Here is a 16,845-nt window from a genome sequence, read left to right as displayed (position 1 = left end):
TTGTTAATAACAAAATTTAATCAATGTTAACAGAGCTATAAATTCATTATATTCCTAATAGCTCTTGCCTAGATGATGCTGTTTTACAGTTTAAAAACAAGTAAGTTACCTGTGCTCGTTTTTCCATATCCTGGCAAGTACCTAGTTGTTCTTCCATTGCAACTCTGATTTGTCTTGCTTCATATTCCAATTGCCTTCTGGTCATATCTGTTTGTAAGGAAAACTAAAATCACAAGTAATATAAAAATATTAGTATCTTATGTTATGTTTATCAACAAAAGCAAAAGAGCATATAAGTACAAATAAAGATAATAAATAAGCAAATGAGAAAGTCATGGTGCATGAGAAAATTATTTTTTACTCCAAGGAGGCCTGAAACTTGATTATAGATGCTAGGCTCAGTGTAGATCTCTGAAATGATAATGGAGTTGAAACAATTATTGTGCCAAGTCACAAATGGCTGTAATTAAACTGGACTATTTCATTTAAAATATATAACTGGTTTAGTTAGATTGAGGCAAACTTCAGTTCCCTTATGATTCTTCTCCACTGAAGAGGCACTACTTTTAATTATTAAAAATTAGCATATTAATGTGGACAACATAGAAAAATCAAGAAACAGGTCCATCGTTCTTAAGTTTATATACACCTCAATTTAAGGTAAAGATTACCATATACACAGAGACTAAACAGAGAGAATTTTCCATTTGTAAAATGAAGAAAATGGGATAAGAAAAAGCCTATATGTAATATAGATAATCATAAATATAGCAGACAAAGTCAACATAGGATGGTAAAAATCCAAAAGTGAAGCAAAGCTGAAACAAATAAAAACAAGTATTTCTTCACAGAGTGGGTGTTAACTCATCTAAAAATTTTTTAACCCTCTACTAGAAATTCCATTAAACATTCCAGGCACTGTGATAACTGCCGGGCATACAAAGGATGAGAAGGATAAGGTAATGAAACTTATAAATACATGCCCCAAGAAGTAATAAAAGGCTAAAAATATGATTAGATAAAATGATAGGTAACAGACTTATAATGGGCCACGAAGGTAATGAAGAAGTGCTACAGATTTTTCATACTGTGTGCCCACAGAAAACTGCATATGATGATGTCTGACTCAGGACAGCATTTTGGTCCAAGAACTCCAAACTGCACTGTCAATTTTAAGTTAGAGCAGTTCTCACCCTTTTCCCTTGCAACATACAGATGACATTCATATGCACAATGTAGTTCCTTGGGCATGTTCAAATTATGGGTTGCAATACATTTGAAATAGTCTATATGTTGTTTCTTATTCCCACTGAGCCAGTTGTAACTCCATTCATTAATCCTCTACTTCCCAACCCACCCCCTGCAAAAAAAAAAAGTTGAACATGACACAATGTGTTATAATAATGTGGTTTAGATGTGATGTTTTAAGTAATGTCTAATATCTTGATATATAGGTAAGTACTTCCATAAGAAAGTGTTTATTAACTTGGTTTCCCAATATAAAAGCAAAATTTGTGGCCGGGTGTGGTGGCTCACGCCTGTAATCCTTGCACTCTGGGAGGCCGAGGCGGGAGGATCGCTCAAGGTCAGGAGTTCAAGACCAGCCTGAGCAAGAGTGAGACCCCCGTATCTATTAAAAAAAATAGAAAGAAATTAGCTGGACAACTAAAAAAAAAAAAAAATATATGTATATATGTATATATGTATATATATATAAAACAAAATTAGCCGGGCATGGTGGTGCACGCCTGTAGCCCCAGCTACTTGGGAGGCTGAGGCAGAAGGATTGCTCAAGCCCAGGAGTTTGAGGTTGCTGTGAGCTAGCCTGACGCCACGGCACTCTAGCCCAGGCAACAGAGCAAGACTCTGTCTCAAAAATAAATAAATAAAAATAAAAGCAAAATTTGTGAAATTAAATAGTTGTTATAAAATACAAGCAGTTTAGATGTGCTAATGTTGTCAATGGTCCATAATAATAGTTTATATATCCTATTAAATAAATGTGATTATTTAATAAATTAACAGGGAGTAATTAACTTATCTGACAGCTGACCTTTGTCTCAGACTGCAACCAATTAACTGCTCCTGAGTTGTCCTATATGTCTAAGTCCTTTTCTGAACCTGATTACAGGCAGACAGCTGGACTTTGGATTTTTAATTACCAAAGTTAATGATGAGCAAAACTGCTTTGGTATTTTTCTTTATAAAAGTTAAAATTCTGCCATATTCTTCTAAATTCCTAATCCTCATCTGCTAACAATTCTCCAATAACTGTTCTTTCACAATTTGCTTCTCCTTAATTCCCAGGATGATTTTAAGGACACTGTCAGAAAGAGGGATCCTCCTTTCTCTTCCTCTCAAAACCCTGGATGATTATTCTAGGAGAGTGAGTCCCTAAGCTTCTAGTTCTAGCTCCTGCCAGCCAATGCCCACTCAGGAAATCTGGCTAACTACATGTTTTGGAAAAGGTTTTCTCTCTTTCAACTTTTACCTATCATCTATTATGTTCTCTCAAAAGTGCTATTAGAAAATAAAAAATCTAAGGAAGAGAGCAAGTAATATTTTAATAAGCCTACTTTTTTCTTTTTAAAAGTCATATGAAATATTTATGGACAACAGTTGAAATACACAGTCTTGTTTGAGATTATTAATGTATTTCAGAAATGTTCTTTTATGTGCCATCCCATGAATAAAATAATTGACATGGAGAGGTTGGGTGGAGAAAGAGAGGCTGACAGGATTAAATTTTCATTACATTTGCAAAACAAACTTTAGCACTTCCAAAAATACTAAGATCCATGCCTATAGCTGTTGGCATTTATACCCGGATTCTTCAAAGATATTTTTATTGCAAAACCTATCTGGCATGATTCCTGTAATACAGTACAAAAAAACAGGCAGATAGTGATAAATATTTTTACAGAGTATGTGTAGCAATTCAATACACAGAATTAAAAAGCTTGTTGCCTAGTTGAGCCCTGAGGTCCTTTAGGATCAAAGTTTGATAGATTTTCTCAACTAGGAGCTTAAAATAAACATCTATTCAAGCATAATGAAGTTTTTATCACTTTTATAAACAAAAATTCATCGAAACATACTATAGTTTACAAATAACTATAAATTCAGTTATCCTGAATTTTTAATGGATAACCTAGATATTTTTAAAGATCAAGTTACTAAAGTCTAAAATAAGTTGTACTGCCAAGTTACTTACATTTTCAGTTAAAGGAAGACTATCTATTCTTTTAGTGAGATTCTGAAGTTGAGCATAATACCAGTCTTTTTCCTTTTCTTCTTTGTCAAGATCAGCAAGAAGCAATGATCTATTTTTTAAAAAAAGGTAAGTTTAAACAATGCTAATATAGACTGCATAAGAGCAATCCTTACCAGATGTTATTGTAAAGTTCTCTGCTTAAACTAAAGTATTAATAACAAACTAATGAAAAACTTATGTTGATTTGGACTTTTGAAGGTAGGACTCAGAATACTATAATCATTAAAATTTGAATATTAAAAAGATGTTTAAACTTTTTTTCCTAAATATGTTGGTAATCATCCTTACTAGAATACTTACATTTCAACCAAAGGCTTTCTTCATATTTATTTACAATCTAAGAATATGATGATAGGTAAAGGGTACAGATATAAGAAAACCCAAAATTAGTACAAGAATAAAAAGTATAACGAAGGAGTTAAGAAAAGCAGGAAATATGCCAGAAAACAAACCTAGAGTATAGGAAGCTTCTACTTTGGACACAGATGTGGCTTTTAGCTTCTCAGCAGCCAAAATAACCCAATTGGTGGTGTCCTCAGTAGCAATCTATAGCAAGACACTGTATACCTGTATACACTGTATACCTGATTATAAACATAAACAATAAGAGTGTTGCTGTGATAAAAGTCAATAGGTACAAAAAAGTATATGGTCTATCTCCTTCACTGTTATAATTTTCTTATATATATTTCCAGAGATAGTCTATAAAAATGCAAGGGTATATGTGCACACTTATGTGTACATTTTAAACATAAATGGTAGAATGGGATTATAGTACATGTTGTCCTGTAACATTTTTTCACTTAAAAATCTACCTTGGGGATCATTCCATATCAGAACATGAAGAGGTACAAATTGTATATCCCTTAGCCAAAAAATGCTAGGCACCAGAAGTGTTTTTGATTTTGGAATATTTGCATTACACTTACCAGTTAAGCATCCTAAATTCAAAAATCCAAAATCTGAAGTGCTCCAATTAGCATTTCCTTTGAGCATCATACTGTCACTTCAAAAAGTTTCAGATTTTGGAGAATTTTGGATTTCAGATTTTCAGATTTGGGATGTTCAATCTATACTAGGTATTTTTTGCTAGCTGCATATTTCACAGTATTCATGAATCTATGTAGGAATACACTATAACCAGTTCTTAGTTGATGGGCACTAGGGGCCTTTCTAATCTTTTGTTATTAATATCAACAATGCTGCATTGAATATCCTTATATATACCTCATTTCACACATGTGCAACCATTTGTACAACATAAATTCCTAAGGTATATGAATTTTTAACTTACTGAGCTTGTTAGATAGTATTCCAATTTATGCTACTACCTTTGCCAATGCAAATATTTAATCTACCTTTTTAATTTTAATTTTTGCACATTTAGGGTTTTTCTTTTTGGGAAAAAAACAGTATGTCACTAGTTTTTATTTGATCTCTCTTAATATGTGGTTAAGCATTTCTTCAAGTCTAAAAATTATTTATATTTCCTTTTCTGTAACTTTTTCTTACTCATTTATAGGACCTCTTCTATAGTAAGAATGATAACACTTTGCCAGTTATTGGGTTGCATGTATATTTTCTCAGTTTATCATTTGTCTTTTAACTTTGTTTATATAGTCTACCCCTGAACAACATGAGTTTGAATTGCATGGGGCCGTTAATATGCAGATTTTCTTCTGTCTCTGCCACCCTGGAGACAGCAAGACCAACTCCTCCTTTTCTACCTCCTTCTCAGCCTATTCAACATGAAGATGATAAGGATGAAGACTATTATGATGATTCACTTCCACTTAATGAATAGTAAATATATATTCTCTTATGATTTTTTAAATAACATTTTTCCTCTAGCTTACTTTATTAAGAATATAGTATATAATACATATAACATGCAAAATATGTGTTAACTGACTGTTTATGTTATTGGCAAGGCTTCTGGTCAACAATAGGCTATTATTAAGTTTTTAGGGAGTCAAAAGTTACACATGGATTTTCAACTGCACAGGAGTATTGGTGGCCCTAATCCCCATGTTCAAGGATCAACTGTAATGTTTTTGCCATGTAGAAAATTTTCATTTTTAAGGAAGTTATAGATTTATAGATGTTTTCTATTATGGCTTCTAGAGTTTGGTCATACACAGAGAGATGTTCCCCACTCTGATATTATTATTACTTTAAAAGTTCTGTTTGATTATATTTCTTGGGAAATATAATTTCTTGGTTATATTATATTAAATTATATATTTCTTGATTACATTTCTTGGGAAATATAATCAAACAGAACTTTTTTTCTTGAGAAAATATAATCAAACCGATTTTTAGTAGTGAGTATGAATGTGATTATGTGAAAGATTCTGTTTTTGCTAAAATTTCCTATCCTTTACTGAGAAGCAATTTTAAAAATAAGAATAAGCCTTCACTCTTGATGTGGCAACCTCAACAGTGGGGCCTACGCAGGAAGGAAGAAAGCCCCAGCCTGTGATGCAGAACTCTGGAGGAATGCAAACAACGAGAAGCTGCTCCCACTTTCTGACAAAAGGAGCAAGAAAAAGCACTGTAGAAAGCCAGAACCCCTTTCACAGCTAAGTGGTACAGCTAGCATAAAGATGAGATCTGATTCTATTTTATAGCTTTCCCTCATAAGAACCTACAAGAACCTACCAGATCCAAGGTAGGGAAAAGAGTGGAATAGATGGTGATGCTACTATTTCTTCTAATTATTTTCCAATAAATGGGCTTATGAAATAAAAGTTGCTTAAACTGACAGGCCAGTGGCAGTGGTAAAGTGAAGGAAAGGTTAGGGATACTAAGGATAAGAAGTTACTATCAAATTTAAGATTAATCTGTGGTAAAATGCTCTGGGGAAGCCAAGGTTACAGTGTCTTGAGTCAAAATGATAACAAGTGGTTAAATGATAGTAGTTAATCTTGTGACTTACACAACAGTTCTTAAGGTTCAGAAGTGAAACTAGGGCTAGACCAAGAACAGGCAGGGTCTTTAGGGTTTAGTATACTAAAGGCCTATTTTGTGATTGCTAACAGTCTTCATTAAAAATGCTGTCTCATGTAAATCTCATGTCTTCTTAGTCCTCTAGCTAACTCAAGGTCACCTAGAACAATGCGGCACATGTGTATTAGGCACTCAATAAACCTTTATTAAATAAATTAATAGTTAACATGACAATGACAATACCTAACATTATTGAATGCTCTATGTACTTGGCATAGCACTAAGAACTTTAAAAAAAAGATCTATTCCTCACAACATCCTCTGAGGCAGTTATTCTTATACTCAATTTACAGACTGGAAAACTGAGGTCCAAAAACGTTACAACCTGGGTTTAAGTCCTGACTTAACCACTTCTAGCACTCATCTTGGGGAATACAGAAAATGAGAATAAAAGAGACAGTTAAGAAAGGTCTAGAAAGAAACAACAGAAAAAGTAGATGGGAGAAAATCATTAAAGAAGTAACAATAGAAAAATGCTGAAGAAAACAAATTTCCAGATCAAAAAGGCACACAAATATCTAGAATGATGAATGAAGAAAATATGTGTAACAAGATATTTCAAAGGCTTCAACAGAGGAAAAATGGTCATCTACAAAGGAATACGAATCAGAATGGTATCAGACTTCTCATCAGCAATCTTGATAATGAAGAAAAATGAGTTTGAACCTAGACCTATCCAAACTATCAATCAAGTGTGACAGTAAAATAAAGATACTGTCACATAAGCAAGGATTCAATTTATCTCCCTCTAACATATTAAGAACCAAGGAAACACAAGATGTATCAGAACTAAATGGGAAGTGTAATGACAAGAAATTCCAGCATGACAGTTTTATGGCAGGCTTGGGTAGCAAATGGTCCAAATTAGAACAGAAAATGTAATGGGCTCCAATAAAAACTTCTTTATGAAAATGAACTAGAAGATCCTAGTATTATGGTAAAGGCACAAGTTTCTGCTTCCAACAACATAAAAGAAAAGCAATCGGAAACTCAAGAAAAAACGAAGTGCTATACAAGAAAGATATGGTCCAAAGAGAATCATCTTCCTTCAAGCAGCACAGAGGGCATGATACATTATCAATAAGGAGGAAAAATTAATTTCAGCGTACTACTGACTCCACTGTGACAAACAACTACAGAGCCATAACACAAACACTTATTTGATTTCAACATCTATAATTACAGAAAAAACATGAAGATTCAAATAATATATAGTACAATGTAACCATTATTAGTCTCAACAAAATCAAAGTAAATACACAGTTCCCACAATTTAATACAGTGGGGTTTCAAAGACAGGGTCAGTCACAAGATAGAACAAGAAATAAATGTTACTTAAATTTACAAAAGTAACAAATACAAGAATACATATGTTTGCTTATATGTACAAATTCTCTCTACCGAAAAACTGGTAGAGAATTTAAAACTGAGTGGATAATTCAATGAATTTAACAAATCTTTATCTTTCAAAGTGGTAAGTCAATAAGTCATGTCCAAAGTAAGTTAAGACCTAGCAATATAAACATATCATTTAGAGTTATGGAAGTAACTATCTTATGGGAAGCAAGACAGGGGATAGGAAAGGATAAAATGGAATATTGATGCTGCTGCTCATTATGATGCTTTTTGAAGCATCATTATGATGCTAATGATCAGATAGGGTTGAGAACCTTTGAACAATGCCATGCTGATACCTCTTTTTCTCCACATAAACCAACTTTTTGTAGTGTGTAATAATGTCTGAATTAGAGATTGGGCCATATTCTGGGAAGAAAAACAAAAGACGACATCTTTTCTACATTAACATTAGAGAGATAAAGTACCTTTAAATATTTTAGGGAGAAAAGTATTCTCCCTTTGGCGTTAAAAGTCAGACTATTAGCTTAAAGTTATTTAGAGTGGTACATAATAAATAAAACATATTAAGATCATTGCCTTTAAATCTTTGGAAAGAGAAACAAGCTTTTCGTGGATTTAAATTCAAAGAACTTTGGAAGACTTGCAAGAAATAAATAACGTCAAGACAGAAAACAAGAATATTTGTATTACAAGTATTCCTTACTACTTACAGCTGCATTTATTAGGCTTACTAGTATTTGTGGTAATATCTACTTTAAAAATTAATCTTTCTCTAAAACTCTCTCTCTGTGCTAATAAAATCAGGATTTTACCTACAGGAAGCAAAGTAAGTTCCTGCGGAAGCTGGTATGCTCACATGCCCTTTGCCTCTTAATAGAGCTCAAAGGTGACAAGGAGATGGAAGATCAAGGACCCTTGCACACTCCTCATTTTTTAGGATAGTGTTTCAACAGTCCAGGTTGAATGTATAAAACAGAGACTCATGTAAATTTAAGAAATGAAGAAAGCTTAACATCACTTCTGGTCCAGATGACTTATAGATGGGCACACCTAAAACCAGAGAGACAGTAATAAAAGGTCTTTTGCCACTCAGTGAGATATGCTGGGCATTTCCTACACATTAATATTCAATTTTCACAAAAACAACTCTGCAAAGGAGGGAAACATATCTTGATTTTACAAAAGAAAATGACACAAAATTTAATGACTTGACCAGTGTCACAGAGCTAATATGTAATATTTATATATTCTGCCATTTCTTGAATTATAATAGAACTTTTAGGAATGTTAAGGTAATAAGGTATCATATGTGCATTAAGGAATCTTTCAGGGGATATAAAACAGTGAAGTCCTTGATAATGATCTATATTCTGATATCTGTAGTGAGATAATTTTAACTTCAGAAAGAGAAAAAGTAATACACTAGCTATGCGGAACCAGAATTCATTCCATATGTCAGGCAATGACTTTTTAGACATTGAAACATATATTAAACAATGTTTCATTTGTGGCCACTTATAGTAGGCCTTTCATAATGGAAAGAGTCATCTTATATTGGATCTAGAAGTAAAAGAATATAGTTCAAAAAATAACCAGAAGTTCACTTAGAAATCAGTTACATATTTTAACCAGATATAAATATTATGATCATGTTTATTACTCAATATACAGAGTATTCAAAGTATCTAAGTGACAAAGTAGAAGTCTCAGAATTCCAAGAAACTGCCTTCTCAATCTTCATTTTTAGATTTAATAAAAGCAGAATCAGTAATATGCTTTGAGTTAAAAAATTCTCTGCAAATATTAGCTCTCACCTACCATAAATTCATAATTTATATCATATACTACAAAATAACAATAACAAACTGGAGTGTAAAAGTCAATGTTTACTATATAATGAATACAAGTTACCTCTCTTTCTCGAGTTCTTCTAAATATCCAGTACTTTCTCTGCTTCCATTTACAAACCCTCTTCTTGGAAATGAACCCATTGGAACAGGACTGCACTCTCCTGAACGACTTGATACAGATCCTTCCCGGCTTCCGTAAGATCGTAGGGACATTTTTGACCGTAGTTTCACTCCAGGGAAGTTATTGCTATCTAAATTGAGTTCTAAATAAAATAGAGACAAGTTTTTATATAACAATTGCTTTAAATGGTCTAAAATATTTTTTATTCTATTATATAGTTTTAAAAGTGAAATCTTGCATTTACAGTTTAGCCACAAATATATATGACTAAATAAAAAAATATTTAGAATCAGAATGGCTAAACTTTCCCTGCAAAGTACACTTGGGTAGGGTTTCCCGGAAAATAGGAGTATGTATGTTATTAAAGGAAAATTAGACAGAATGTCCTTCCTTAGATTTCTTCTAGATAATATTTTGGAACTCAAAAGTAATTTCTCTGCCTAGCTTCAATTATTATTAAGCATGTTCCCTTTTCTGACAGTGGAATTTTCAAGCAACAAAATGAGAAAGACATTCTTTTAAAATTCTGCTAAGAGGCACCCAACAACTATTTGCTAATTCAATGAATCAAGCTGATCTATTCTAGCACAGAACTTGATGAAATTGTTTCACAGTTTTTCAGGGGATAAATCTATATCCCATCTGCTCAGGAATTGGAGGAACTCCTACCTAAAGACCAAAAGTCTCTTTGTCTTTTTTTAAATTTAAATTAGATGGCCATAGGTGGGGTATATGCATAAATACCCTAAAGAGAGCTTAAAGAAGATAGTTCTGAGATGTTCATTCTGAATTTAGAATGAACATATTTCTACAGCAAATTTATTTTCCTCTGCCTTTTTAACATCTATTAAGAAAGGGTAAGAATTAGACTTTTACAATGTAACTGTGATATTTTTACCAATTGCTGTGTATTTCAAACACTAAACAAAAAGTACTGAGTTTATTTTTTGCTTGCATAGAAAAGTAAAAATTGGTCATTTTTGGAGCATTTGTTTGGTATTATATGAAAGGAGTTTAAAAAAATACCTGTTTGAAAATATTTTAAAAATTCTTCTAAAAATGGCTTATAATTAGCTTATATATGTGATAAGATAAAGCATTTCTATCCTTGATGAAGATAATACTTTTTCAAATGAGACAGTGGGCTTCAGTCTGTGGCATACAGCATACTAAAGTCCTATTTAAGGACTGGCAGAATAGCAATGAGCTTTAAAAAGAGCTGAAAATTATCAAGGAAGGGATCTAAAATAGTTTATTCAAAGCCTGCTAAATGTTTAACTGAAGAAATGACGAGCAAATAGACTTTTTTATATATTTGTACTTTAACAATTACATCCTGAGGAATAATGCTGATATACCAAGAAAACTGATAACATCCACATCAAGAAAAGCTGTCCTTGGACCTACACACCTAAAGTTGACAATTTGTGCTTAAAAAGTTATTTTAAAACACCTTTTAAAAATCTACCTTTAAGACGCTCTAATAAGTCAATCTGTCCAGAGGAAGCCATAGCTTCATCTTCAATACTTCCTTGTAGCTGTTTAAGTACTTCCTGTAAAAAAAGAACACAAAATATTAACATAATGAAATTCTAAATAACTTCAAGACATGATTCTGTGTTTCTTGGCATTTAGGTATGCTGAGGAAAAAAAGTCCTTTCAGATTACTTTGAAAACATGTCATAAGCTGTAAAGAACTTTACATATATTACCTATTATTTGTTATGAATAATAAATCATACCCTAATACTAATAATAATAGTGATAGTTCATGATAATGGTGACTATGGGGTGTTTCTGTTCAAGATAACTATATAGCACACTTAAGATACATTTATTACTTCTAACTTTAGAAAAACATAAGGCAAATTATTCCCATGTTTTAGATAAACCAACTGAGACCCAGAGACTTTCCCAAGGCACCAAAGCTAGTTAGGTGTTTAGAATCCATGTCTCTTAAACAACTTAATATTCAAGCTTTTATATACCACATTTAACATATTAGCATACTGATTTATATTTAGCAGATATTCAAACGCCTGTATACTCACTACCTCTTGACTTTTGACGCCATTCTTCTTCCCATGTAAATCTTTTCTTGATAATTTTTTCTCAAAGAATGTTGGAAATTTTCATTTTCTACCAGTTTTTCTATCCTTGTGTTTGTGAACTTTGGCTTTTGCTGCATGTTCTTTAATAACAATTTATATTATTTTCCATATACTGAGGCATTCCATTTTAGCTCCCAGCATAGTCCCATGTTTGACCAATTATGTTTTCCAAATGCAAGACAACCTTGTAATTAACAGTCATGTTCCCCTATATGAAAAGTGATTCATAAATGCAATGAAAGGAAAATCTGTCAAAAAGTGAGTGAATACAACAAACATAGCTTCACTGGTTTACCTTGACAGTGACATTGCAAGGATTAAAAACAGAGTCCCTAAGTTATAAACAATAAATAGCCTATGACCTTAGGGCCTTTAAAGTGGTTACCCCAGAGGTAACCACTATTCTGACTTCTTTATCAGAAGAGTTCGTCATGTTCTTGAACTTTGTATGAATAGAATCATAGAGTATATAATCTTCTGTATCTCACATTTTTTGCTCAACATAATATCTGTGAAATTCATCTATGCTGTTGCATCTATCAGTTCATTATTTTTTAATGCTGTGTAATATGTAGTAGTTTACTGTATAAATATACCTCAATTTATTTATACTTTCTCCTCGTAATGGGTTGTTACTATTTGGAAGCCATTATGTAGTATGCCACTATGAACATTCTTACACATATCTTTTAGTGGACATATGCTGTTACTTCTCCTTAGTACATTTCTGGGAGTTCAAATGCTGAGTCAGAGAATTCAAAAGAAACTGCCAAAGTGTGTGTGTGTGTGCGTGCGCGCATGTGTTTTTAAACTCCTACCAGCAATGTCTGAGCATTCCAATGCTCCACATTTGGTGTAATCAGTCTTTTAAATTTTAGTCATTTGAGTAGGAGTGAAATAGTCTTTCATTCTCTGATGACAAACAAGGTTGAATTTCTTTTCACATGTTTATTGGCTATTAATCTTCTTTTCTGAATTGTCTTTTCAAGTCTTTGGGCCATACTTTAAAAACTGGATTGTCTTCTTATCACTGGTTTGTAGAAATTCTTTATAATATTCTAAACCGAGTCTTTTGTCAGATGTATGTGTTACAAATGTTTTCTCCTTTATGGCTTGCTTTTTCATTTTCTAAATGAAGTCTTCTGAAAAACACAGGTTTTAAATTTTGGTGAAGTCCATTTTATAAATATTTTTCTCTATGCTTAGTCCTTTCAGTGTCTTAAATTCCATCTACACCAAGGTCACAAAGATATTATCATCCGTTGTTTTCTTCTAGAAGCATACTGGAGTCTTCTGATGAACAAAAGTTCTTAGTTTTAGTAAAGTCTAATTTATCAATTTTTTTCCCTTCTGTGGTTAGTGCTTTGTTACATTCCTTTTACATTTATATATCTTTTACATTTAGGTCTATAATCCATCTTATAATTACCATTTATTAATCAAGATAATCATCCTAAATTGAGTATTGCATATGACATGAGCTAGGGCTCTAGGTTCTTTTTTTCATACAAATATCCAATTGCCCCGCCTGCACCATTTATTTAAAAGACCACCTTTGCCCACTGATTTGCAAGACTGCTTTCGTCTTAAATCAGGTCACCATATATGTGTAGGCATTCTTCTGAACTCTATTTCTGTTAGTCTATTAGTCTAGTCTAATTACCACATTGTCTTAATAACTTTATACCAACTTATATTAATTCTCAGCCACTATCTTTTCACATATTGTTTTTGCTCCATTCTCTCCCCGCTGAGACTTCAATTACATTTGCCTGAGTCCCTCATTAACTCTCACACACTGTTTTCTGTTTCCATTTTTTTCCTGTTTCACTTTGAATATTCTCTACTGGCGTTTTTTTCAAGTTCAATAATTCTGTCTTCTACTAATTTTATCTTCTCATTAGTTTACTAATTCTGTGTTCAAACTGCTGTAAAGCCCATCCAATAAGTTAGTACTGAAAATATTTTTCAGTTCCAGAATATCTACTTGATTCTTTATTGTAGATTCCAATTATCTGTCAAAATTTTCCATCTTTTCATCCATTTTTCTTTTTCTAAGACATTTATAATGCTTAAGTTAAAATCTTTGACTACTGACTCCAACATCTGGATCATCTCTCAGTTTGCTTCTATTTGTTTTCTCACGTAATTTTCTTGTTTCTTTGCATTTCTTATAACTTTTGACTTTATGCTAATCATGTATACAAGAACAAGAGAGACTTAAGTTGACTGATCATATTTGCCTTTCGAGTTTGCCCTTTCCACAGAATAGATCTCCTCTATCCAATCAGGAATTGGATTGGGACTTAGTTGGGTTGGGACTTAGTTGCAGTTTCAAGTTCACATCTAGTTTGGTTTTTCCCTTTACTTGAGTATGTCTCTATATTTAAATAAAAAATATGAAAGGTCTCCATCTCTTCAGCCCTTACCTTCTTTCCCTACACAGCTTTAAAATCTGACATTTGTCTTGAATGGAAAACCAGCCGTATTTGATATAGTAGGTAGGTTTTCCTCCAGTAGGTCTCCTAAGCATTGCAGGAAAGTGGATATTTCACTTTGCCTTTCCAGCTCAGCCTTATTCTCAGGTGGCATTTATCTTCTTAGACTTAGATGTTCTGTCTCTTTGAGGGTATGGGCTCAGATCTTTAATCTCCTGCTCCACAAAGTTCAAACTCCGGCAAATGTCTTGAGGAAGAGATCTGTGGTGTGAAAAATAATGTGTCTCTTCTAGCAGGACTTTGCCTCCTAACATTCTGCCTTTCTAGTCCATCCTCAGCCTCCTCCCCCACAAGAAGGTTCAGCCAACGTCCCATGGTAAAATTCAGCCATGCATTTGGAGTTCCTCTAAGTGCCAATACTTCACATCTGCCCTCATGTTTGCCAAGATCTCCAGTGGTTTCTTTCCCCCAGTAGAAGTCATCTGCCTGTACCAATGATGCATCTCAGTCTATACTCAGAGTCAGTATCCCCATGGAAGAAAATCATCAGTAATCTCAGCTCATCCAGAAAGGGCTCTTTCCTTTTTGGAATTAGAGTTAATACAGTTGTTAATGCTTCCACAGTTCTCCAGTGTCTTTAAAAGTATGATTTTTGTATTTTATCCAGTGTTTGGTAGTTGCTGAGGGGGACTGATTGAGACTACATACCGCATATAACCTAGAAGAGTTTTCAATTTTCAAAGACTTTTTCAAAGGAAATGCAACACAATTGCAAAGCAATTCCAAATAAAATGTTTCAAAAAGGGCTTTGAAAAATTGTAGATTTTAAAATACATATGCAATTTTGAAGGAGAGAATGTTCATCTGTATTTATAAATTCAGGAAGCTTGGATTAAAACATTAGTCAATTACATTATATAATCACACATTGTTTTTTAAAATATTTTAAGATTTTAGAAACAGAGAATTATTCATTAGAGATGAAATATGCTGTGGTCATATCAGTAATATTCATCTATGACCAATTGTGTCATTTCAGGGGAGTTACTACTTCACCCACATATATGAAATGTATCAATCTGAATTTTTTTTTTTTTTTTTCAGACAGAGTTTTGCTCTGTTGCCTGGGCCAGAGTACAGTGGCATCACCATAGCTCACTGTAACCTCGAATTCCTGGGCTCAAGTGATTCTTCTGCCTCAGCCTCCTGAGTAGCTGGGACTACAGGCACATACCACCATGTCCTGCTAATTTTTTAAATTTTTATAGAGACGGGGTCTTTCTTTATTGCCCAGGCTGGTCTCCAACTCCTGGCCTCAAGCAACCCTCTTGCTTTGACCTCTCAAAGTGCTAGGATTACAGGTGTGCACCACTGTGACCAGCCTCAATCTGATTTTTATTTCTTTTCTTACATGCTGAAAAGAAAAGATACATACCTTACATGTACATGATTTTACGGTTTATAGATCAATTTATAAGTATTTCATTTTGTCAATATACAACAAAGATGTAAATGCTTCATTAATGATTTGCCTATAGATAAGACTTCCTATATCATGTCATCTTTTAGTTTAAATGCTTCACATCTCTGTATGACCATATTTACCTTGTTGCTATGCTCTGCATTTTAAAGTCAATTTAAAGAATTCTAGCCCTGGAGTAAAAAAAATATAGTACGTAATTTTTTAAAAAATGTTTAGCTATAATTTTGTATTTATATGATTCCAGGTCATCTAAACCCCATTCAATTTCTATTTTATTTTATTTTTATTACAAAAAGTTTCAAACATATATATAAGTACAGAGAATATTATAACTAACCCCCATGTATCTTCACACCCCACTTCAATAATTATCAACTCATGGTCAATCTTGTTTCACCCAAATACATACCCACTTCCTCCATTTCCATCCCTCCAACCCGATTTATTCTGAAGACAAATCTCAGACATCATATCATTTCTTCTGTAAATTTTTCAGTATGTATACATGTATATTTAAACAGGGATTCTTTCTAAACACAACCACAATACTATCATTATATCTAAAACATAAACATTTCCTTAATATCCTCAAATATACAGTCAGTGTTCACATTTCCCTAACTCTTACAGACATATTTCCCTGGCTGCCACACACAAAATATTTTTATAGTTTGTATCAATGCCATGTAATCAATAGCAAAGCAGTATCCTCTTTTGCCACTAGATGGTACTACTGTATAAATTTTAGACTTCCTTAGTTTAAATAATCTAGTTAGAGAAAACATGCCTTGTCTTTCTTTGGGGTATATAGGTTAATGAGCAGGAAACATGATTCAAGATTATATATTATAAAATCTAATAACATTTGGAGGGAAATAACCATCATATTGGATTAACTTTAATCCAATGTAGGAAGTGATAATGGTTCCAAAAGTATCTTTACACAAACAGTATTATACGACAAAATAAACAGGTCATGGTTTCTGCTCTTTAACAGCATAATGCTTCTTAAGGAGGAGACACATAAAGAATTTCATTATAAGGTTGTAAGTGCTATGATACCATGTATCCAACCCTAAAGAAAAACATGGACAGATCTGCAAGGATTTCTGCAGAAGCAGGTGCTGAGTAACAGTGAATTCATGGTTGAATTCTGACCTATCTGAAGTGCCACTATTCATGATGCATATAGGCTGAGCA

The 16,845-nt window shown here is 33.0% G+C and overlaps 1 protein-coding gene across 2 annotated transcripts in view; it reads right to left on the bottom strand.

The window, feature by feature from the left end:
• APC (APC regulator of WNT signaling pathway) overlaps positions 1–16,845 on the bottom strand; it is a 124,374-nt gene that overhangs the window by 57,899 nt on the left and 49,630 nt on the right. For both annotated transcript variants that reach the window (XM_045566171.1, XM_045566170.1), the window contains exons 3-6: positions 11,082–11,166; positions 9,554–9,755; positions 3,215–3,323; positions 110–223 (exon numbers count right to left, since the gene is read on the bottom strand). In XM_045566171.1, the coding sequence (XP_045422127.1) occupies positions 110–223; positions 3,215–3,323; positions 9,554–9,755; positions 11,082–11,166 (510 nt within the window). The remainder of the gene's footprint in view (positions 1–109; positions 224–3,214; positions 3,324–9,553; positions 9,756–11,081; positions 11,167–16,845) is intronic.

This window comes from Lemur catta, chromosome 12 (genome assembly GCF_020740605.2).
Source record: "Lemur catta isolate mLemCat1 chromosome 12, mLemCat1.pri, whole genome shotgun sequence".
Lineage (NCBI taxonomy): Eukaryota > Metazoa > Chordata > Mammalia > Primates > Lemuridae > Lemur > Lemur catta.
This window is presented reverse-complemented; position numbering and strand designations above follow the sequence as displayed.